Below are 24,020 nucleotides of genomic sequence, written 5' to 3'. Positions count from 1 at the left end.
CCCCAGCCAGCACTGGCTCGGTCAGCTCTCTTTTTCCCTCCACGTCCTCCCTTCTTCGTTGCTTCTCTTTAAGTTCTTCTCAGTGTTCTTGTGGAGTCCCGCTTCCCTTCCCCTCAGTCCTGGAGAGAGACTGTCCCGGTGGGTGTCAGGGGAGGGGCGTGCAGGGGCTTCCGTGCTGGGCTGCAGCCCACACCACTGTGGCGCCGCCAGCTTCTAGGGAAGAATGCGTCTGCCGGCCTGAACCAGATGAACAACCAGGGGCAGACCCCGCTGCACCTGGCCTGCCAGATGGGGAAGCAGGAGATGGTCCGCGTGCTGCTGCTGTGCAATGCCCGGTGCAACATCCTGGGGCCCGGCGGCTACCCCATCCACACGGCCATGAAGTTCTCCCAGAAGGGGTAAGACCTCGCTCCCCGCCCCCGCCCCCACCGCTGTCCCGCGTGGCTGGTGCGGCCGCAGCTCTCTCACGGCCTGTCCTGAGCAGTGACGTCCATAGGCTTATTAGGTGCGGATGAGAAACTGGCACCAAGAGCTGGCCTGGCATGAAGAAAGTGCTCGGTAAATGTGTAGGGGTGTGACTATCAGTCCATGAACTCCGCTGTGTAGAGAGTGAAACTTTAAAAATTGTTCTCTCATGCACCCTAGTTTCCGACTGTGAACCTCCTTCTACCAGACTGGAGGAAAACAAACTTAATTTTCCCTGGGGGTCCCAGGAGCTGGGGCTGGGGCTCCAGTGTTAGAACGTCATGCAACCCCGAGGCGGGAAGGGCCTGCCGACCTGGGCCCTCTTCCCCCTCCAGCCCAGTCTGAACCCCTTCACCGCGGCAGCGCTCCCAGCTTCCGAGGCCGACTCAAAGCCCAGGAATGCTTGGCAGGGTGGCCCAGGGCCCCGTCTGCCCGGATGCATTTGTCCTTCTTGGCTGGTGGCACTGCTGGGACACAGGTGCCAGGCCTACGTTTCAGGGAGCTCTAGAACACTCTCATTTCTTCCTTTCTTCTCAGAGCTGGGAAACCCTGGTCTCGGGAGAATTCTTCTCTGTGTGGTGTGTGTGTGTGATGTGTGTGTGTGTGTGTGTGTGTGTGTGTGTGTGTGTGTGTGTGTGCAGGGAAGGAGTGGGGGGAGTGGGGGGAATGGGATGAAAGAGATGACTATCTCAAAATATTCCCCAGCAGGTAGAGTATCTAGAATGAGTGAATGAATGAATGAGTCATTTGGTCCCTCAGTCCCTGACACTGTGCTAAGCCCCAGTCACCTGCTTGGTCCAGGTTCCTTCCAGGACCCTAGTATTGTCCAGGTGGCTCCCTCCTCAGGTCAGACGCCCTCAGCCGTGTTCCCTCTCCGCCCCACCCAGGCCTCCCTTGTGGACCTGGCTTAGATCAAAAGGCTCAATGTGTGCGTGATGATGCAAGTCATCTCATACCTTGGATGCGCCCTACTGCTGCACACAGCCATGTTCCCACGGGACCCCAGTGGGGACATCTCTCTGTCACCGCCACCGTACGCTAAGAACCACGATGTTAGGGTTTCCAAGAGTGGTTGCCTCCCAGCTCGTCTGGGAGCCCCTGTGCTGTTTGCGTGAACTGGGCCGAGCTTCACAGGGAGCCGGGTTTGGTCTGGCACTCGAGTTCCACTTACTCTTCACGGGTTGTTAGCGTCGTGGCATGGATCAGAATCTCCTTCCTTCTTCAGGCAGAATAACACTCCACTGGATATGCCACGACATTTTGCTTTTCCATTCTTCTGTCAGCGGATGCTTGAGTCGCTTCCACCTCTTGGCTCTTGTGCGTAGTGCTGTCGTAATCAGCGGCGCACCGATACCTACCCGAGCCCCTGCTCAGTTCCTTTGCTTATACTCTAGAGGTGGGAGCGGCTGTGCTCATAACCACCCAGCTCTCTGCCTCCTCCGGGATACAGTCCCTGCATGGAACAGCAACAGCGGGGGGTCGGCGGGCAGAGGGCGGCTGTGTGCCAGGCACAGAACCAGGTACTGAAATATCTCGTTTCCCTTAATCTCCACCCAGTCCTATTAGGACTGTCCCCATGTTGCAGATGGACTTTCCAGAGGTCACTAGTGCAGAAGCTGAGGTTTGACCGCAAGCCTGTCTGACTCTAGAGCCAGTACCAGTAAGAGTGATCATTACTAATTGGAGTTATCAGGGAAGGCTTCCTGGAGGAAGGGGCTTGAGCTATGCCTTGAGGGGCTCAAGTACCCTAGACATACCATGGTATTCGTGCTGGTTGGTTTTATTGCAACTTTATTTTCAGAAACTCTCCCTAACCAATAGATGAAGCCCCCAGTCATGACCTCTTCCAGAGCCAGGTGGCCCTCGGCCTTCCTCACTCCTCCAGGGCTCCTCTCTCCCCAGGTGTGCTGAAATGATCATCAGCATGGACAGCAACCAGATACACAGCAAAGACCCTCGCTATGGAGCCAGCCCCCTGCACTGGGCCAAGAACGCAGAGGTAGGCTGAGTCGGGGGGGGGGGGGTGGGCAGGGACCAGGTCCTGAGCTACCTGAGGCGGGTCCCTGAGGATGCACTTGGCGGGGGGAACCGATCTCGTAGCGGGCCCCAGGCAGGCAAACCCAAGGAGAGGTGACGTCCTCATGTTGCTCTAAGGCTCACTGGCACAGTGATGGTGTCCCCTGTGCAGCTTCCTGTATGAATTGGGGTTCCTACGGCCTGTCCCTGGAAGCGTTGTGAGGTCAGTGAGGTGGTGCATGAGGAAATTCTTTGTAAATTGGCAAGTGCTTCATAAACAGAAGGTGGCGGATGATGGTGGTGACAGTACTGGCTCTCGCTGCATCCGCAGAGAGGCTAGTCGGGCATCTCCTCTGAGGCGTCTCCCTAAGCCACTAAGCCACACTTTGTCCCCCTGGGAGGATGGAGGCCTCTGGTCTTTCGCCTCCAGGAAGCACAGCTTGGCAGTGCACTGGATGGCCCTAAAGATCATGGCTGCTCATAACCGTGATGGGCCAGGAGGGAGGAGATACCAACCTCCGAAGGGACCTTCTTCATACCAGGAGCTAGCCACCAAGTCAGGCCCTTTCACGTATGTTTTGTCATTCATTGTCACCACACTCTGTGAGGTAGGGACTTGCATTCCCATGTCACAGCAAAGAAAGCTGAGGTGCGGAGGGGTACAGTGACCCTCCCAAGCACAGACGACTGGGGTGAAGCAGGGTTGAGCTCAGGGTTCCCGTTGTTGGTCTCAAAAGTCCAGGCTGCTCTCCATGGCCCCAGGCTCCCCAAAACTGCCAGGTGAGCAGGGCGGGGTGTTGCCAGGTCCCTCTGCAGGGAGGGATGGGGTCCTGTGAGCTCCAAGGAACGACCTGGAAGCCCCTTAAAACAGTCGGCACATCTTCAGCTCTTTGTCCCATAGTTCTGGGGGTGCTGATGCTGTGGGAGCCAAGGTTGAGGGCCACCCCCAGAACTGGGGCCTGCCGCCCGGGCTCCTCCAGTGCTGGAGCTCTCAGAGGCCCAGCACCTGGAGGCCTCCGAGGAAGTGGCAGTGCCCAGGTGCCGCCAGGCGCCGCAGGCCACAGCTGCCCCGAGCGCGCCACTGACTGGGGCCTGGACCCTGTCTCCACAGATGGCCCGCATGCTGCTGAAACGAGGCTGCGACGTGAACGGCACCAGCTCCGCGGGGAACACAGCCCTGCACGTGGCGGTGATGCGTGAGCGCCACGACTGTGTCATGGTGCTGCTGACCTACGGGGCCAACGCGAACGCGCGCGGAGAGCACGGCAACACGCCGCTGCACCTGGCCATGTCGGTGAGCCTGCTGCCCGCCAGCGCCGCTCCTTCCGTGCCCTGGCCCCCCTCGCTCCCGTCCCCCCACGTGACACTCGCTTGTGGTGCGAGAGGGGAAAGTACAACTCTGGCTACTGACTGTGGCCTTGGGCAATTCATGTCCCCTGTCAGCCTTGGTTTCCCATCCGGAAAGTGGAGGTGCCGATACCCACCTGGCAGGCACTCGGTCACTGCGAGGGATATCTAAACGACACAGTACCTGGCACAGGGTGAGCGCCCACAGCCGTTAGTTCTCCTCCCCTGCGTTTTTAGGGAACAGCATTCACCTGCATACTGAGCTCATCTCCCTGTTAGACTCCGAGCCCCCCGGACGGCAGGGCCGGCTTATGCGTCTGGGGGCCGTGGTAGGTGTTGGTCACGCTTGTGGGTCTGTTACACATTCCTGCTTTTAGGGCTCTCCAATCCGGTTAGACAGCTAACTACAGTATGAACAGATCAAGTGCAGGGGAGGGAGTGTTATTGTGTTAGACACGTGTCTGTGTTTATGTGCACGTAACCATAGTAACACTGCGTGTACATAAGTCTGTGTAATAAGTCTCAGAATGTTAGAACGAGAGAGGCCCCTGGGACTCTAGAAGTCGATTTAAGACAAATTCAGAGACATCCTGTTTTATACCACAGGTCACGATTGTAGAACAAAGTTGCCTAAGAGGCTGAAATTATAAATAAACCATGGACGTTTTTAGTACTGAATGGGCCCTTAGGATTTTCCAGTTCAGTGGTTCTCAAATGTTTTGGTCTGTTTGGTCCCTTTATACTCTTAAAATTATTGGGGATCTCAAAAACTTTTTGAATTTTTATATGAATTTTATATATCTATACTTACCACGTTAGAAATTAAAAGTGAGAAAATTTCAAAATACTTATTAATTCACTCACAAATAACCATAATTTACCAATTGCATGCTAATGTAAATAACATTTTTAATGAAAAACAACTTTTTCTTTCCCAAAACAAAAAATAATTGAGAAGAGTTGGCATTATTTTATATTTTTGCAAATCTTTTTAATACTCAGCTTCAGAAAAGACGTGTGGATTCTCTTCTGCTACATTTATTCTGTTGTAGAATATTATTGGATATGTTGAAAAATATAAAGAAAATGTGGCCTCACATAGTTACATAGTTGGAAAAGATACATAGTTACATCTTTTCAGATAATTGTGGCTATTCTTTGATATTGCACCAAAACTCAGCAAGGGGTAGTTTCTGACAAGTTGGTTGGAGTGGACACTCTGAAACAATCTCTAGGGACTTTTTATACTTTTTTATGTTAAAATCCACTGGTATCTCTTGCACTTTGCGTAGCTCTTTCACCCAGGAATGATTTTGTGTTGTCCTTGGTAAATACTGGTTCACTGAGTATGCATAGCTTCCAAAAATGTTGGCCCATTTCATTACACAGTATCAAAAACCCACATTTGTAAATATCACCATCAATCTCATCAGAAACGTCTTTAAATTTTAGGAAACTGCCAAGCCCATCATGGCATATACGAGTTTTCTGAAATTCCAATATTTGTTTGAAAGCTTGAAATTTATCATTGGCACAAAATACTGCCAGTTGTTTTTCTTGAAGCGACAGGCTCACTGCTTTCATCTTTGGGACAATGTCTTCTCAATACCCGAGGCTGAACAACTGTAGTTTGCCCGTCGTCCTCTCAAGTAAAAACGGTGTTCCGTGAAAAAAAGCAGCTAGTTCTGCTCTCAACGCAAACAGTTCCACAGTGCTTTTTCTCAAGACTCCATCATACTTTGTCATGCCACAGAAATTCAGTTCCCTGACACAGAATACACGAAATTTAAGAAAATTAGCAGGTCTTACTGCTTCATCAAGGGAATTCTTAAGCAAAACTGGCTTTTTAAAATTTATTTATTTATTTTGACTGTGAGCGCGTGGCAGAGAGTAAGGAGACTCACGGCGACAGTTCGGTGCCTCTGCCTTGCTTAGCGCTCAGGCACCTGCAATCGTAGTCACCATTATTTTTACACCATCGGTGCCTAAGTCAGCACAGTGCAAAGGGCAAGCATCTTGGCATTTTTTGCAAAAACAGTTTTAACTCGTGAACCTTCTAAAAGGGACTCACACGTTCACGGGCGTCCACAGGTCTTGCTCTGAGAATAGCTGAGGTACTTCATTGTTTCCCACGCTCGTCACACGCAATGCCGTCTTCCCCGCTTGGAGCGCGTTCGTGAACCACTTAACGGTCGGTGTACTTCATCGTCTCTCTGAGTTGGCTTGCTTTTATACTTAAATTTTTTTTTTTGAAGAAAGTGTTATGTCACTACTATAAGTGGTTAAACCAGTGCCACAAATAAAAAGTAACCACAAAAGAATTACATTATTAATGATTAAAACACACATACTTACCTGTGCCCATGTAAATCCTAATGGTACAGGTGTTGGAACAACAGCATTCTAGACACACCTCTTCATTCTCTAGGTGAGGAAATCAGACCCTGAGAAAAAGAAGGAGGTGATAAGAGCTCAGAGCACCTGGCCTGCCAGTCTTGGGGCTTTGCCCTGCCCCCGCCCCCACCCAGCCTCCTGATGGCTAATTGCAGGTGCTGTGTGCAGGGAGGCTGCACTGGAAGGCTGCCATCCAGAAGGATGTTTGATTGGCTACCTACTCGGAGCCTTCCCTTTCCTCGCTCTCCTCTCCTGCTGCTCCTGAAAGCCATCAGCAGCTGACTCTTCAGGTCCCCATGGCTCCTGGGTCAGGGGTCATAGCTGCATTGCTTCCTTTCAGAAGGAGCTGGCGGGGCTGGGGGCTGGGTGAATCACTTCCCGTATCTGCCCGGGTTATGAAACCTTTACTCAGGGATGCGTGTAAGCCTGCTTGTCAGGGCACCAGCCTTCACAGCATAGACTCCAAAACCTCAGGCTGATGGAGCATGTCTCTCCCTGCGCTGAGGAGAGGCCCACTGAGCTGATGGGTAGGTGGAAGGGGCCAGGGTCCTGTTTTTCATTTTCCTGAGCTGTTGCATATTTTCACCTCACTCCATTCCCAACAGAAAGACAATGTGGAGATAATCAAGGCCCTCATTGTGTTCGGGGCAGAGGTAGACACCCCGAATGACTTTGGGGAGAGTCCCGCATTCATCGCCTCCAAGATGAGCAAACGTATGTACTTGCCACTATGGGACAAGCGTTGGGCAGGGGTGGGTGGGGTGCCGGGACTGGGGAGGAAGGAAGTCCCTGCCATCTGGTGCCAGCATCCTGTCCATACCCACACCCCGTTGCTCCCTGCACAGGGTTTCTGGGAGGACCTGGGAAGCCGAGGGGGGAAGTTTTATTTCCCCAAGAACAGGGGCCCTGACGGATAGATGGAGCCTCCCAAGGCGTTTACCAAGCCAGTGTCCTCTCCCATGAGGCCCATCTCACCTCAGGGTGCCAGGCAGGATTCAGGGGGGCCAGGGGTGGTGTAGACAGCAGCCCCAGCAGCCCTCTTTCTCACCCTTGGAGAATTCACTGACGGAGCCACTGCGCGAGTGTGCGTGCGTGCCCCCGCTCACGGGCGTGCTGCATGCAACACATGCTCACCCGGTAAGCCTTGGCTTCAGAGCTGGGAAAAGCAGACCCTCCTCACCAGAAACCCTGAGCCCCCTCCGGAGAGTTTCAGGGGGCTGCGGAGGTTGCTGCGGGTGTGTACCTGCTAGCGCGCGTGAGCGTGCATGTATGCACATGTGCATGTGTGCACGCGCTGCTGCTTGTGGCGTCCTTTTCAGTTCTGTCCGTTAGATGGGAGTAGATGCCCATTGGCTGGCTAGTTAGTCCCTTTCGAGCTCTGAGAGGGGACTCTCCATTCAGCTGTTTTGAGAATTGCTGAATATGGAGGTCCTGCTTTCTCAACTGGAGGCGAAGGGAAAGAGGGAGTCCCAAAATACACTGTCCTGCTCCTTGCACCTCCCCGGTCCGCCCTAGAGCCTCCCCTGGCCCGCGGAAGCTGCTCTGTCGGGTCAGCACGCCCTGGCGCCGTGGGGTCACACATTCCCTCCCGTCCCCGGGCAGCCTGGCAGATGGGAGAGGGGACTGTGTGTGGAGAGGAGGGGCCTCTCACTTGCATACTGAATCATTTCTGATTCTCTGCGATCTCCCCCTCCCCAAACCATGACAAGTTGTCACCAGGAAGTCACTCTTAACTCTGCTGAGAACCATAGGGGCTGACTGCCGCTTCCCACTCCTCCAAGCAGCCCCCACGGAGCCGGGCTGCGCGCCGCCACCGCCGGTGCGTCACCCCTTCTCCCTGGAAAGATCTCAGCCCCCACCGATCTGCCTAAGCGACCTAGGTAGGCCTCCCCCTGCCCCCCGCCATCCCTCCTCTCCAGCCGGTTCCCAGGCCCTCAGATCAGAGCTCCTGGTTGGAAGGGAATGAGGACCCAGTGTGGAAGTCCTTGAAATGAGCGGGGAGGATGGCAGGATGTGTTAGCCTTGGGGACAGCCAGTGGCCCAGAGAGCCCAGAGGCCAGTGGGGTCACCGGCTATTGACCCCTGAGGGGGCACCCTGGATCCGTGTCTTAGGTCTGGGCATTTGTCATGACACCCACAAGGTGGGTGCTTTAATGGCCACTCATGTCCCCTGGGCAATAAAGAGTACTGTAGGGGGCCTGGGGCCCCTGACCCTTTGGCTTCAGTGAAGAGTGTCTCTGCCACACCACTGAATCTCTGTCAGGCCTGAGGCCTGCGTGCCCCCCACTGTCCTTTCATTGACCCACGCAGGCTCTTGAACACGGCCAGGCAAATAGCATCGGCTCCTGTGCATCCTTGCTGCCATGGTCGCAGCCTCCAAGGAGATTCTGGGTCTCCTGCGGGCTGCCCACCCGGGGCCCTAGATCGTTTGGGAGTGGAGTTATTTTCTGCTGTTGGGAAAGCAGCTGCCAGCACCTCCAGCCAGGATAGCCCAGCCCAGCCTGGAACTCAGCAGAGGCAGAGCCAGCAGCCGCTTAGTCCTCTGGCTCTGCCCCCTGCTTCCCCTCCTCCTCCCCACCCAGGACCTGCACACCGCCCCCCCTCCATCTTTATCTCTCAATTTTACAGGCAGTCAGTCACCCAAGCCAGGCTGGATGGTGGGCCTGGGGCACAGCGTCAGATGGGTAATGCCTTGGGCCTAGAGGGGCCGCAGGGCCCAGACATGCCCAGCTCCCTCCTCCCCTTCTCAGCTGCGCGGCACACGCATGCTTCCTTGCCACCCACCCTGTCGCTGTTTGCCGCCTCTCCCGGCCAGTGTCCCGCTCGTCTTGCCCATTCTGGCCACCTTCCCACCGCTTTGCAGCCTGCCTTCCCGCTTTGCTGCCGCAGACTCCGAGCGCAGTAGTGGGGAGAGCCCGTCAGAATCCGGGTGACATGGCACTGCCAGGCCAGGCACCTGCGGCTGGGCTGCTCATCAGGAGGGCAGCTAACCTGCTGGGTGGGCACAGGGGAAAACATGGATGGGTGCCTCCAAGCAGAGAGGTTGCTAAGGAAGTTTCCAGACCTGGGATTGGGACGAGGGGCATCTGAAGCGTGGTCGTTCTTTGTTGACGGAGTTAAATCCTGAAGAACATCCTGACTCAGCCTTTTTGGCTCAGTGACCTTGGACAAGTAACCTCTTTGAGCCTCATCCATAAATTGGGAATAAAGATTCTGGTCATGGTGGCTGTTAGCAGCCCAAGCCCGATGCACGAAGAAATGCATCGCGGACGGCAAAGCACAGGACGTAACAGGTGCTTGTGTGTCACAGATTTGGGAGACAGACATTGAGGGGAATCCAGGTGCTGGCCAGGCAGGGTGGGGGCCCTTCCCAGAGCAGTGGGCTCCCATCTGTTCCAACATGTTCCTCCTTGAGGGGCCTGTGTCCTCTGGCTCAGCTGTCCTGGGACAAGTAGCCCTTCCTGGGGGCAGCAGGCAGATGCTCTTGCTGTAGACAGTGGGGTGAGGCCATAGCTCCAGGTTTCCTTCAGAACCCAGGGGCAGGGGGTGGGACCTGCCTGGCCGGAGCCCACACCACCCTGTGCCCCACAGAGCTGCAGGACCTAATGCACATCTCCCGGGCCCGGAAGCCAACCTTCATCCTGAGCTCCATGCGGGACGAGAAGCGGAGGTAAGTGAGGGAGGGGGTGCCGTACGTGCGAGGCCTCTGCCGAGTGCCCACCGCGGGCTCGAGGCTTCTGCCCATGCCCATGAGGTGGCTCATGTGCCCTGTAGTTCACAGGGAGGGGACCAAGTCTCTAGAGCCTGCATCTGCTCCTTTGTCAGTGTCCATGCTACAAGCTCTGGGTCACATGATGGAGCTGGCCGCCGTCCTGTCCCCCTGCCATGGTTGTGGGGAGATGGCCCGGATCCCCTCTGGAGAGACCGGGGCCTGCTTTCCTCTGATTCCACCGCGCTCCTACCCTGCCTCCCTCCACAGAGCTGGTGGGCGGGCTGCTGGCCTACTCCACTGCTGTGCACCAGGCCCATTGCAGGAGGCAGGTCTGGGTGACAGGCGCAAGGAGAAGCCCACGCCCTGTCCTGGAAGACAGTCCTTGGGGCCCAGAATCAGTGCCCGCCAGCACGGCAGGCTGTCCCGACAGATGTGGTTCCCATCGGCTGTTCTCTCCACCCCTCCCTTTAGCGACAGATGGTTTATTCTGTTGATTACTAGCCCATGTCCCTAACAGCCTTCCTAGGGAGGTAACTGCAGAACTGGAGTCCTCCAGAGGTTAAGTGACCTGCTCAGGGTCTCAAAGTGTCGGAGAGGAGACTCGGGCCCAGGCCCTCAGGGTCGGCGCCCTTTCTGCTGCTGCGGGCTCTCTCCTGGCGTTGTCCCCGGGCCGGCCCCAGCAGGGAAAGCACCCCGTCCCAGGGCCACGTCAGGTGGCTGTGCCACTCGTCACCTGAAGCGCGCAGTCCCCTTTGCCATGTTCCACTTGTTTCCTCAGCCACCTCGCAACGTGTGCCCGGGGCGTGCACCTGCCAATCAACATTCTAGCGCTTTCTTTCCCCTGCGCCCTCCTTGCAGGTGGGGCTGAGGTGAGAGTCGGCACGGCCCTGTGGGGACCTCCCCACACGGGTCTGTGAGCCGCAGCTCAGCCCTGCTCCCTGTGGGCGGCCAGCCCCGCGCATCCTCAGAACGGTCTCTTGCATGTTCGCCTTCCCCATCAGGCCCGGTAGGCCTCCGGCCACCTTCTGGGCTTGCCGCAGGGCCAGCAGCTGGTCCAGGAAAACACAAGGGACCCTGGAGGCAGGACACAGTCCTCCTTAGTTGATCAGCTGTCTATTAACGGCTTCCTGTATGTACTGAATAGGAAAGCAGAGCCAGTCCCTGCCCTCAGGGAGAAAGAGAGTAAACGGGAGAACAAAAAATGATTGCTCTGGAGGGGAGAGGAGCTCACCATCGAGGAGGTGGGCGGAGCAGGAGCAGGCTGAGCTGGAGGGTCCTGGTGGCCTCGGGGCAGGCTTCTCTCAGCAGTGACATTTAAACTGAGATGGCAAGATGAGACCAGAAGGAAGCTTCCAGGTCTACTCGCAGACTATGGAGCCCTCCTCCCCACTTCTGCGGGGTGGGTGGGAGTGGGAGGGTGCTGGCCAGGCCAGGCGTGGCAGGACTGAGAGAGACAGGTCAGGGCATGTGGGAGAGGTGTGACTTAGGGGTCAGCAGACCTGGGGTCAGCATTGCTCACTACCCACGTGACTTTGGCAGTCACCTAACCTCCGCACTTCATTCCTTCACTGCCATGCACAGGGGTGACAGGGCGTGTCCGCCTCCCAAGGGGTTTGGGACTTTTAAGTGGGTTCATGCTGGTGAGAACCCCTCACAGCTCCTGGCACATACGTAGACTGTCCTTTCTCCCTGCCCCCTCCTCCCCTGCTGCTGCCACCTGGGTGGAGGGTCCTGATCCCCCTCTGCTACCCGTTCCTGCCCAGTTAGTTATAGGATCCAGCCTCACAACCCTGCTTAATTCAGACAGACTTTTATCCAGCACCTGCTTAGGGCAGACCTGGGAGTGGGACTCTAGACCTGACCAGAGCCAGCGGCTGCCCTCAGGAGCTCCCTGTCCAGAGTGGGAGACAGACCCAGGTGTCTGTTGATGTCGCACCTGGCCGGTTACTTGCCCCCTGCTGCCCCTTACCTTCCGGTATCTTTAGTGTACTTTTCACCTACTGAAATACATGTTTATTCCTTTATGATCCCCTGCCCCGCCCCCGCCCCCAATAGCCCAGAGCTCCCAGGAGCCTGGTCTCATGTGCTCATGTGGCTGCCACGGCACCCATGCCCAGGGACACAAGCTAGGGTGCGGACGTAAAGTGCTGGGCTATGATTGGACCTTCTTCTCTCCCACTGCTGTCCCCTCCACAGCCACGACCACCTGCTCTGCCTGGATGGAGGGGGCGTGAAAGGCCTGATCATCATCCAGCTCCTCATCGCCATCGAGAAGGCCTCGGGCGTCGCTACCAAGGACCTCTTTGACTGGGTGGCAGGGACCAGCACTGGGGGCATCCTGGCCCTGGCCATTTTGCACAGTGAGGGCAGCCCCCTGGGCAATGGGCAGGGGGGGGTGGTTGAGACCTGCAAATGTCTGGGTAGGCTTGTCTCAGCTCAAGTGGTGTCTCCTTCACGGAGCTGTCTGGGCCGTGTGATCCTGCCTGTGGGGTACTCCCCAGACAGGGTGCAGCCCCACTCAGGTGGGAACTGGCCTCAGCCTTGGCGTCCCTGACAATAATCCCTGCCCAGTGCCATCGAATTCCATACTCTCCAAGCACCCTCTGGATCTGAAGGCACCAGGAGAGGAGCCTCCTGCACCCAGAGCATTAGGGCCAGGCCTGTGCTAGGGACACGGGATTAAGTCAGGGAAGGCCCTACTCAGGGAGCCCCCATCTGATGGGGGCGGTGCAGGTATCAGGGCGCCTTCACCGAGGGAGGAGGCCATGGCTCTGCAGTCCAGGACACGCAGGGCCATGAGCACGGCCAGCCTGGGAGCCGCGGCCGTGGGCTCTGGGGACAAGACAGTCAGCAGCTGGCAAGTTGCCGGGATTTCGTCATCGCAACAGTTTCCTGCCTAGTTTTTCACATCTTTTTAATGATTCTCATCATAGCCTTGTGAGGTTACAGCTGGGGAAACTGAGGACCAGAGAGGGTCACCCAGTGAGCCAGGCAGAGCCAGGCCGGGTCTGAATCTGTGCGCTCAGCTCTCCCCCGGCTACAGGCCCCAAGCTCCCTCTCGGGTCTTCGGTTCCTGTCTTCAGTGAGAGAAGAGCCATCCCGGGCCCACCTCTGCTGGGGACATCAGATGGGGGAGGGCGGGGAAGAGGTCCTAGCCTCTCTTCCAGAAAGGGTCACTTCCTTCTTCAGTGGACCTTTCATACAGGGTCTTCAGACCCCCAGGGCTATGGAAGGGATCTGAGAAATTATCCAGTTCAGTCTCTCACAGAGGCAGAAACCCCCTCTCCACAGCCGGCCTTCTTGTACATACCCCTGGCGGGTCCTGTGAGGTACACATTGACCCTGTCTGTTGTTGGAGGCTCAGAGGACAGGGCTGGTCTTTCTAGTCATGACAAACAGGGTGGACCTAGGTTTACAGGCTTATATACATTCAGGGTCCTTTAAGGAAAATAATACAAAATTATGAATACAAAGTCAAGTACAGAGCCTTGGGCAGCCAAAGGGGACATCTGCCTGTGTGGGAAGGTCCAAAGGAGGGGCCCAGGTGCCCAGGCTTGCTCAGCGTCCTGTCCCCTGCCACTCTGGTCACTGCTGGCCTGTGGTTCCCGAGCCGGCGTGTGCTCAGGCCCCGCGTCGGGCATGACCCTTGCGTTCCTCCCCACCTCGACCCCCTTGTTTCTAGGCAAGTCCATGGCCTACATGCGTGGCGTGTACTTTCGCATGAAGGATGAGGTGTTCCGGGGCTCGCGGCCCTACGAGTCGGGGCCCCTGGAGGAGTTCCTGAAGCGAGAGTTTGGAGAGCACACCAAGATGACGGACATCAAGAAGCCCAAGTAAGCCTCCACAGTGGGGTCCCCTTCTGCTGTTTCTGGGGGCAGAGAGCTGTCGTGGTCTGGTTAAAGCTGAGGGGGTGGGGGGAGCAGCTTCTTCTCATGTAAATGAGGGGCTTCTCCCAGAGCACACAAGTGCAGAACGCTCTTGACCCATGCATTTCAGTGTTTTTCCAACAAAACAGCACATCTTGGGGTCAGAGGGGGTCAATTTTCATTCAATACATACTCAGGACTTCTTTGCTGAGCATGGCTCTGCCCCAGGCTGGCTGTGTGTGTGTGTGTGTGTGTGTGTGTGTGTGTGTGTCTGGATACAACCACCAGAAAGGTTCAGAGTCTGGTTGGGAGGTAACTGACCTGAAAAAAATAGCAGCCGGGCAAGGCAACGTATGCTTATGCTTAAAAGGGTCCAGAAGAGCCTACAGTGCCCCCACCCCAGAATTACTTTATTGTCTGTTTAAGGCCTGTGTCACCTGCCAGACAGTGAGCTGCCTGAAGTAGGAATATGACTGCCTTGTTTTTTCTTTAGCCCCAGCTCCTGGCACAGTGCCTCTCCCAGAGCAGCCCATTGAAAAGTCTTTATTAACCAACTAACTGTGGGAGCAACGGGGGCAGAGGACTGAGGGTGAGGTAGTCAGGGAGGGCTTCCGGGAGGAAGTGAAGTATGAGCAACGCCTAGAGGGTTTGGAAGGATTTCTTTTTACGATAAAGCTTTTTCATTGTAGGATAATATGTAATCTTTTAAGAAAATCAAATAATACACAGTACAAAGAGAAGGAAAATATCTATGATTTATTAACCAAAAGATATTTTAAAAACATTTTTGTATATTTTATCCTAGATGCTTTTTTCTTTTTTATGGTGAACTTACATTTAGAAAAGTACATAAACCAGTTCAATGAATAATTAATTATAAGGCAAACACTCACATGCCCACCGGCCAAGTTCGAAGCCCCTTGGGTGTGTGCTCCGCCCGTCACAGCTCCCGCCTCCTGAGCTCCACACCAGGTAGCTGCTCTCCTGACCAGTGTGAAATGGGATTTCCTGCCTTTTCTATACGGGTTTGCCACCGGTGAGTGCAGCCCCGGACAGCACCCTGCGAGCACGGTTATGGGCTCGCGTTCTGTGGGTGACCTCCTCTTTCCATCACTGCTTCGTTCGTCAGCGTGGTCCCTGCTCTTGAGTGCAGCTGTACGTCCTTCATTCTCGTCCCTCCTGTGACTGCCACATTAGGGGTCTTGTGGAGAGTGCTGTGGCGAATGTCTTAGGACTGGTGCCCTCGGGTGTGCCTCGGGGGAGAGCCGAGTCTCAGAGGGCGCTGCCTCCCCCCAGCTTCTGCCCCGTGTCCAGGGCGCTGGTTTCTCTATTCTCTCCATTCACTGTGCTCGAGTGTTCCTGCTGCTCTGCGTTCCTGCTAACGTTTGCTTATCGTCAAACGTTTTTATCTTTACAAATCTGGAGGCGGGGTGAGGGGTGGGCGTTGTAAGGTGGTGTCTGCGGTTTGCATTTTTGTTCCTCTGATGACTGGGGAGGTTGAACAGCTTTTCATAGGTTTAAAGGTCATTTGGATCTTCGTTTATAGAGTTCCTGTTCAAGTGTTATGCCTATTTTTGGCAAAATTGGGTTGTGTGATTTTTGGATTCTGAGGTTCCTTCATGATCCTCTTTATTCTTTGAAAGCTAGTCCTTTGATGGATATATGGAAATCTTTCCTCCCACTCCGTGGCTTGTCTTTTCACGTTCTTTATGGTGTTGTATTGGGGAATGGGTGTTCTTAATGTAGTCGAATTTATAAATATTTTAGACCTTGTGCTTTTTATTTTTCATTTAAGAACCCTTCCTTAACTCAGGGGAGGAAGCAGCCCACTGTGTTAAGTGGGAAAGCTCCCTAGAGGCACCTGTCATGTTTAGGTTTTTAATCAACATGGAATTGCCTGTGTATCCAGGAGCTTCATCTTTCCCATGTGAACACCAGTTTCCCCAGCCTCACCTGTGCAGAGTCTGTTTTCCCCTCCATATCTGCATGCCGTGCCTCCTGGGCAAGGGTCCTTGTTCACGTCTGTTTCTGGCTGTGTTCTGCTCCGTTGGCTGGATGATGTCCGTGCCTCTGTCCAGACCCCAGAGCCGTCCTTGTGCAGTGTTTTACTGAGTCCTGGTATTCGGGGCAGCAGGGCCTCCCAGCTTCACCTTCATCTTCAAGAGGCTTGGCTGTTCTTGGAGGCACTGTAGTGAAGTGGTTAAGGTCATGCACCCTAAAGTTTTCTTTTCTGGAAAAGGGGAATGCTATACCACCTGCCTTCTGGAGTTTTCATGTGGAATAAAAAAGTTAATATTTATAAAGCACTTAAAAAAGCACTTGGCACATTGGAAGTACTATATAAAGGTTATTTGTTGCTATTCGTGTTTCCATATAAATTGTAGGATCAGATTGCCAAATTCTACAGAAAACCAAATCCTGTTGGATTTGATTGAGGTTTGTATCAGGGAGATTTAACACAATCTGTGAGCTTATCTGGAGAGAACTGACATCTGAAAACACCGAGTCTTCCAATTAGAGAGCATTGTATAAAGTTTCTCAGTACGGTTTTATAATTTTATCTAGCGAGATCTTACACGTGAGTTCTTTTTATTCGTAGGTATTGCTTATGTTTTGTGCTATTGCAAAGTATACCTTTTTAAACATTTCATTTTCTAACCGGAGCTGGTATTTAGAAATACCATTTTTTAAAAAAGTTTTAATTGTGGTAAAATACACATAAAATGTACCATCTTAATCATTTTTAAGTGTATAGTTCAGTAGTGTTAAGTATATTTACATTATCATGTAACTAATCTCCTGAACTTTTTCATCTGGTAAAACTGACACTCTGTACCCATTAAACAACTATCCACGTCCCTCTCCTCCGGCACCTGGCAGCCGCCACTCTGCTCTGTGTTTCTGTGAGTTTGACTGCTCTGAGTACCTCGTGTATGTGGAATCGTACAGCGTTTGTCTTCGTGACTGGCCTAGTTCACTTAGCACAATGTCCTCAAGGTTCATCCATGTCGTAGTATGTATCTGAATTCCATTCCGTTTTAAGACTGAATAATATTCCATTGCATGTATCTAACACATTTGTTTATCCATTCATCTGTTGACAAACATTTGGGTTGTTTCCTCCTATTAACTATTATGCATAATGCTGCTGTGCACATAGGTGTACAAGTACCTGTCCAAGTCCCTGCTTTCAATTCCTGGTGCCTTTTATAGAGAGAATTCTAATGGATTTAGTTTGCTAATATTTTGTTTAGGATTTGCATCCACGTCTATGATTTAATTAATTGATTTAATCAGTTCCATAAACCTTATCTATCACTGTTCTTCTGTATTTTAAATCTATCTTGTTTTTTTTTAAGTCTCACAAGACACTATTATTATTTTTTCAAGGTTGATGTTCATTTAGATTTTATTTAGCAGTGTGCTGGTAAACCAGATCTGTGGAGAGGAAAGTCCCAAATTGTAGTCTTTGCCAATTCCCATGACATAAATACTCCCATCATGGCTGATTTCAAACTATTAACAGTTTAGCAACCAGCTTGTGAGATTTAGCAATAGGTTCTCATGAGAATGATACGAGCTCCCTCTGGCACACCATTGGGTATGTATGTGTGTGTATGTATGTGTTTATGCGTATACATATCCATATGTATATTTATATGTACATACATTCTTTTCTGCATCTCAGACTTCCATCTCTGAACATTTTCCTTCTGCCTAAAGTACGTTCTTTTGACTTTTCTATAGAGTGTTTACTAGTGGTAAATCATGCACTTGCAGAGTTATTTGAAAATAGGTTTATTTCACTCACGTTAATTGAAAATAGTTTTATTTTGCACTTATTCTTGTTGAGTATAGAATGCTAGGTTGGTGATTTTTTTTTTGTAGAGCATGGAGGATATCATTTTGTCATCTTTAAGCTTCCATTGTTGCATTTGCAAGGTCAGTTCCGATCTAATTGTTACTTCTTTGAAGGTAATTGGTCTTTTTTCTCTGGATGCTTTTGTTTGTTTATTTTTGGTGCTCTAAAGTTGCATTGTGATATATTTAGATATAAATTTCTTCTAACTTATCCTGCATGGGATTTGTTGGTCTTCTATTTTCTATTGTTTCACATCTCTGTTACATTCTGAATAATTTCTTCTTACCTATTTTCCAATTCACAAATTCTCTCTTTAGCTTTATCTAAATTTCCATTTAACCCATTCACTGAATTTTTTTATTCTATTGGTTTTTTGTTGCTTAATTTCAGAAGTATTTTTTGGTTCTTCATGTCTTCTAGATCATTACTTATACTTTCTTGTTCTCTGAAGATAGTATCAAGCTTGTCTTTGATGTCTTTAAACATTGTAAGCATAGCTGTTTTGTAATCTTTGAGGATTCAGATATCTGCAATCTGTGTAGGTATGTTTTGTCGTTTATGTTGGTTTATGCTGGTTCTTATTCATGGTATTTTATTTCATTGTGTGCTTCCCCCACCCCCCATCTTTTAACTATGTTGTGTTCTTTAGCATTGAAAATAATATATGCAGATTATACGAGGCCTAGAATGAGAATATCTTTCTTGAAAGTGTCTTGTGTTATTTATTTCAGGTACCTAAGTACACTACTATCTAGGGCCACTATAAATTCTTGGTATGAAGGCTTAGAGACTTCCCCCAGGTGATGTGAATTTAGACTCCAAATCTGAAGGCATTTTAGTTTGTGGTTATTCATTTTCAGTGATTTTTTTCTCCCTTCTTTGTCCAGTGCCAAGGCACCTTTCCTCATAGGGATGGGGAAGGGGCGGGTTTATTTCTAGTTCACCTTACCCGAGTGTAGCCCTTTGGGGTCCCAACCTAAAAGAGGGAGAATTTCTCATTAGACCCCTAACCTTTGGTGGGCCCTGGGCCTTGACTTTGTCCCTCTGGCCACATGAGGCCCCATCGCTGAAGTTCAGATTTACTGGGTTTAGCATCTATCTTCAGGTCAAAGCTGAGTCTGTGTGACACTTACCTCTCTGGGTTTTTTCTTATCCTCAGAATTTAGCCTGGTATTTCCCTGTCTGTCTTGTCAGGTCTTCTATGCTTCTAGGTAGATTTTTTTAAAAAAATTTTTTTCCAGCACTTAATTTTTTGTTCAGTGGGAAGATTGTTCAATTAACCTTCTCACAGTATTCCCAGGAATGGAAAACTAACAGTTTATTTTTTCTAGAAGAGTTTTTTGTTTCCTTTCCTTTATATCTATCTTTACAACGTAACAATTGTATTTTTGTTACTCTGAACTCCTTGCAAGAATGATTTTGAATGGCTGTGAAACATTTCATTGTGTACTTACTCCCTTCTGACCTTACGATTTAGATCAGTTCATTTCTCACTATAATAAATTACTCTGTAGTCTGTAGCCATCCCACCCAGAATGTACCCGACCTCGTCTGATCACAGAAGCTAAGCAGGGTCAGGCCTGGTTAGTACTTGGATGGGAGACCACCTTGGAAGACCAGATGCTGTAGGCATTAAAAAAATAATAAATTAAATTTAAAAATAAATAAATTACACTGTGGTGAATAACCTTATACAAAGAAGCTTTCATTGTAACTAAGGTTATTCCTTTAGGACAGATTTTCCAAAATGGAATTCCCAGACCAAAGAGCCAGGACCTTGCTAAGGGTTTTAACACATATTAGTTTCCAAGGGGGCTGTGCCCGTCTGTCTACCCCAGAGTATTTACGAATGTCTGCGTCTCTCAAGACAAGTCTTCTTTAACTGTAGACTCACATGGCAGGTAGAACATTGATGAGGTATCAGAGGTGACAGTGAGGTCTTCTCCCACTCCTGTCCCAGAGATACAGCCACCAAGCAGCCCCCTGCCCCAGAGGCAGCTCACTGTTGCCGGTGCTGCTCATGGGCCCTTTCAGAGTTACCTCTGACTAAGCAAATAGGTACATAGGTTTTGGGGGGTTTCATTTTTAAATAAATGGTGGCAGACTGCACACACTGTCCTGACCCTTGTTTTTCCGGTTGACCGTAAATCTTGGTGCTCAGCGCCTATCGGTACATAAAGCGCTGCTCGGTCCTTCTGCAGTGACGCTGAGTGGGGGAACCATGGGGCGGGGAGCTGACCCGCTGACGGACAGTTCGGTTGCTGCCAGTCTTTCGCTTGAACAGCCGAAGCTGCTGTTGGTAGCCTTGTGCGCACCCTTCTGCACACATGCGACAGGGTGAATTCCCAGAAGTGGATCGCCAAGGGTGGATGGGTCAGTGGCTTCAGGTGTCCTCCTCGTTTCTTTCCAGGGTGATGCTGACAGGGACACTGTCCGACCGGCAGCCAGCTGAGCTTCACCTCTTCCGGAATTACGATGCTCCGGAGACTGTACGGGAGCCTCGTTTCAACCAGAATATTAACCTAAAGCCTCTAACTCAGCCCTCAGGTTACAACCACATTTGATGCATCTGTGGGAAACAGTTGGCCTGCGAGGTGGCAGGGTGGTGGGTGGGAGTCGCAGGCTTGCTGGACACCCCCAGCCCAGCGCCCTCCCACTCGCTGCCCCGAGTCCTACAGGCTGGCAGCAGGCAGAGCTGGGGAGCTGTCAGGCCTCGGGCAGGCTAGAGGAGGCCCCTGGAGGCCCCACAGGTGCACCTGCCTTCCACAAGGATGGCAGGGCCAGACGTCAAGCCCACTCCTGAAGAGTCCCCAGCTTCTCCCTCCTCCTGCAGCCCCATACACGCACACACACGCACTCCACCAAGATCCGACGCGCCCGGGTTTTACACCAGTCCCACTAGGCCACCTTCCTCCCCAACCGCAGAGCAGCTGGTGTGGCGGGCAGCCCGGAGCAGCGGGGCAGCCCCCACCTACTTCCGGCCTAACGGGCGTTTCCTGGATGGCGGGCTGCTGGCCAACAACCCCACGCTGGACGCCATGACCGAGATCCATGAGTACAACCAGGACATGATCCGCAAGGTGAGAGCCACTCAGGTCGGAGGGGCCTGACATGACCGCACGCTGCAGCCACCCCGTTCCAGCAAACCTTCCTAAGGGCGGACTCCCAGGAGAGCAGTTGACCTTTATTCACGCGTTCATTGGTCTGCGCACTTGAGAGCAGTTTTAACTTGCACTTGAACCTGCTCATTGGTGGTGTCTCCCCGAAGCACTGTGCTAGGAGGGGTTCTGAGGCCCGGTCCGGACTAAGTGGTGCAGAATGTTATAATCAGGTAGTGTCTGCTCTTCGTGGGGAGGGCCGCATGTGTCCCAGTACATGCCACTCCCCATCCTAGCCACTGCCCAGCCAGGGGACACACACTTGCCCTTGAGTTGCTCCCATCCAAGGGAGACAGTGCGTAAACAAAGGCTCGCCCTTCCTAGTGTTTTGGGTGCTGTGATAGAGGACTGTGCTGGTGCCCAGGAGGGGCCTCACCTCTGCTGGGAGACCTGGGAGCTAGGAAAAGGCTAACAGAGGAGGAGGGGACCCCACCCTGAGCCCTCTGGGGATGGGGCAGTGCAGAGTCAGTGATCTGGAGGAGAAGTGGCCCTCAGCCCAAGGAGCTTGGCGCAGAGGTGGCGAGGCCCACACGTGCCAGCAGGGGCAGTGTGGTGCGGTGGCCTGAGCTCGGGCCCTGGGGTCACACAACCTCTGGTTTTGGACTCTGGGCCACGCTTCCCTTCAGCCACCGAATGGTGTTCCTGATGGAACTGGCCTGAAGATCGGCAGGAAGCTCCCACGTGCTCCTGTCTGTAAAGTGTTTACGACAGTGCCTGATCCTGTGTGACATGTCCTTGGCTGTGGTTGTCACTGCCGCCATCATTAAGTCCTGGACACAGCCCTGCGCGGTGCTAGGCAGGGGCCATCAGAGAGACAAGCGCCCTCTAGGGGCCAAACAAAGCAGGGCGTGCTACCTGGAGGAGAAGGGCTTCAGAGACTGGGATGGGGAAGGGTCCTCCTGTGACACACATGGGTAGGAGTGACTCACCGAGATCGCCCAGCAGATTGGCAGTGAGCTTGTTCTGGAGCAAGGGGGGGGTGCAGCACAAGCCATGCCGCCTCTGGAGGCCCATCCCCCATCCTCGCGCGTCCCCAGGCCCCCAGCACCGGCCCCTCTCTCACCACGGGGCGCCCCTCACCCTTGGAAAGGTCCACTGGGGGAAGGTCTCCCCTGAGCACCCCTGCCTGTCTCCAACAGGGTCAGGGCAACAAGGTGAAGAAACTCTCCATCGTTGTCTCTCTGGGGACAGGGAGGTCCCCGCAGGTGCCTGTGACCTGCGTGGATGTCTTCCGTCCCAGCAACCCCTGGGAACTGGCTAAGACTGTTTTTGGGGCCAAGGAACTGGGCAAGATGGTGGTGGACTGTGTGAGTATGATCCTCCCTGGGCCCACTCCCCTTGGGGCCTCAGCCCCTGGATGACGCCTTTACCGCCTTTCGTGGGACCCTGGGTGTCAGGGACACTTTGTTGACCCTCTTTAGCCAGTTTCCTGATTCAGAGTCTCAGTCCTGGCAGGGACCCTCAGTGACCACCTGTGTAGCAGGGGTTTTCAAGCACCTTTTTTAGCTGTGGGTCCCTTCCTTCAGACAGCCCTGTGCAGAAGCCCAGACTATCAGATGAACAGAAGCTGCAAGGGGTGGGGGTGCAGAGATCCGTCCACCCCGAACACACACACGTTGACCTTGAACGGGAGGGGCTGAGCCTCCTCGTAAAGCATAGACCGTGCCCCCTGATTGCACAGCTTGACAGTCACTGCAGCACAGGGAAGGGAACTTGCCTAAAGTCACTGCCGATAGGTGGCTGAGCCAGACTGGAACCTGGGGCTCCCCAGGTGGGGACCGTGGGTGTGGCGTGTGCTGGGTACTTACAGAGGCTGCTTCTCGCCAGTGCACAGATCCGGATGGGCGGGCCGTGGACCGGGCCCGGGCCTGGTGCGAGATGGTCGGCATCCAGTACTTCAGGTGAGGGCTCGGCTGGCCCTGGCCCCCAGCCCCACTTCTCGGCCTGGCCAGACCTGGCGACCTTCCTAGCCCGTCCTTGGCATGGACTTCCCCTTTCCCAAGTCGTAGCGCTTGTCCCCCACCCAGGCCAAGTGTCCTGGAGTGACCCCTCCTTGACTTGGACAGATTGAACCCCCAGCTGGGGACAGACATCATGCTGGACGAAGTCAGTGACACGGTGCTGGTCAACGCCCTTTGGGAGACCGAGGTCTACATCTACGAGCACCGGGAGCAGTTCCAGAAGCTCATCCAGCTGCTGCTCTCGCCATAAGGCTGCCAGGCCCCCAGCCACCCCCATCCTCCCCCCACCCGACCCCGCTGCGGAGGTGGGCCAGGCCCGAGCACAGCACCGCTGGGCAGAGCCAGGCCCAGGCGGCTCTGTCCACAGACCGGGCCTCAGAAGCCGCTGGGCTTCCTGCCTGAGGCTGGTGCCGAAGGCCTCTCGCTCCCTCTGCCCCAGTCTGCTGGCGCTGTGTGTCCTTCCGGGCTTAGAAGGCCTAGAGCCTCGCTGGGGCCCTCTCCCTGGCAGCCAAGAACATTGACTCCGTGCCCCCGCCCCCATCAGCTCAAACACTAAGGTGCCTGTGTATGCCCCCAACTCTGGCCTCCCGGAGGGCCTTAGGCTCTTCCAGGTCCCCTGGGGGTGCAGCTGCTCCTTCCAGTCTCTGCCCTCTTCCCTGGGAGCTGGGCTAGAGAAACTGGCCATCACCTACCCCATCAGCAGGGAAGCCCGTGCTCTGGGAATGGGGTGCGCCATTTGACTTTGCCCCTCAGCACACACCCAGCCACCTGCACCCCTCAGTGCGGCCCCACCCTGTGAGCTCACCTCGGCTCTCAAAGGTTGCGCCTGTGACTTGAGTTACCCTTCCCGACAGGCAGTGGTTTGTAAGTGGGCTGCAGCCGCCATATGCTGTGAAATAAATGGTTTGATTCCAGTTCTGCTGTGTTGTGTGTACTGTGGTGTGAGTGTCCCTTGTCCCCCCACCCACCCGCTGCCCGCAGCCATGACCTTCAGCCTCACTGTCATCTTCCTTCCCGGGTCCCCGGGGCAGGGATACCTCTTCTTCTAGGCTGCTGAGAGTGTTCGAGGCGGCAGACAGGCCTCCCTGTCCCATGGTGGGAGGCAAGGGAGAGCCTTATTTGCTGAGGGAGGGGATGAGACCCAGAGAGGGCAGGACACCGGCTGGTCACGTAGCCAGTGAGGAGGGCCAAGGTTTGCCCCCGGCTCTGTGCCACATTAGGGCTTGTGCCCTCTCCAGC

General features: G+C 53.5%; 1 protein-coding gene, 1 long non-coding RNA gene and 1 pseudogene across 10 annotated transcripts in view; 2 read left to right on the top strand and 1 right to left on the bottom strand.

The window, feature by feature from the left end:
* Positions 1-23,698, top strand: part of PLA2G6 (phospholipase A2 group VI) — a 51,361-nt gene extending 27,663 nt beyond the window's left edge. For 6 of the 9 annotated variants that reach the window (XM_016161747.2, XM_016161748.2, XM_016161749.2 and 3 more), the window contains 13 exons: positions 211-398; positions 2,368-2,464; positions 3,593-3,775; positions 6,828-6,936; positions 7,932-8,102; positions 9,814-9,892; positions 12,131-12,294; positions 13,617-13,767; positions 20,073-20,209; positions 20,588-20,742; positions 21,960-22,127; positions 22,648-22,721; positions 22,887-23,148. In XM_016161747.2, coding sequence (XP_016017233.1) covers positions 211-398; positions 2,368-2,464; positions 3,593-3,775; positions 6,828-6,936; positions 7,932-8,102; positions 9,814-9,892; positions 12,131-12,294; positions 13,617-13,767; positions 20,073-20,209; positions 20,588-20,742; positions 21,960-22,127; positions 22,648-22,721; positions 22,887-23,031 — 1,821 coding nt within the window. In that variant the 3' untranslated portion in view covers positions 23,032-23,148. Of the gene's footprint in view, positions 1-210; positions 399-2,367; positions 2,465-3,592; positions 3,776-6,827; positions 6,937-7,931; positions 8,103-9,813; positions 9,893-12,130; positions 12,295-13,616; positions 13,768-20,072; positions 20,210-20,587; positions 20,743-21,959; positions 22,128-22,647; positions 22,722-22,886 lie in introns of all 9 variants that reach the window. The other 3 variants (XM_036237480.1, XM_036237479.1, XM_036237477.1) reach the window with 2 other exon arrangements.
* On the bottom strand, positions 4,768-6,272 carry LOC118613784. Its single transcript, XR_004955864.1, has 3 exons — positions 6,184-6,272; positions 5,900-6,062; positions 4,768-5,593 (listed from the first exon to the last, which is right to left on the bottom strand). It is a non-coding gene; the product is annotated as an uncharacterized LOC118613784 (long non-coding RNA).
* Positions 19,176-19,294, top strand: LOC118614048 (annotated as a pseudogene).
* Positions 23,699-24,020: the final 322 nt, after the last annotated feature.

This window comes from Rousettus aegyptiacus, unplaced genomic scaffold, assembly GCF_014176215.1.
Source record: "Rousettus aegyptiacus isolate mRouAeg1 unplaced genomic scaffold, mRouAeg1.p scaffold_m13_p_2, whole genome shotgun sequence".
NCBI classification, from domain to species: Eukaryota; Metazoa; Chordata; class Mammalia; order Chiroptera; family Pteropodidae; genus Rousettus; species Rousettus aegyptiacus.
The sequence above is the reverse complement of the archived record's forward strand: the minus strand, read 5'-3'. Positions and strand labels throughout refer to the sequence as shown.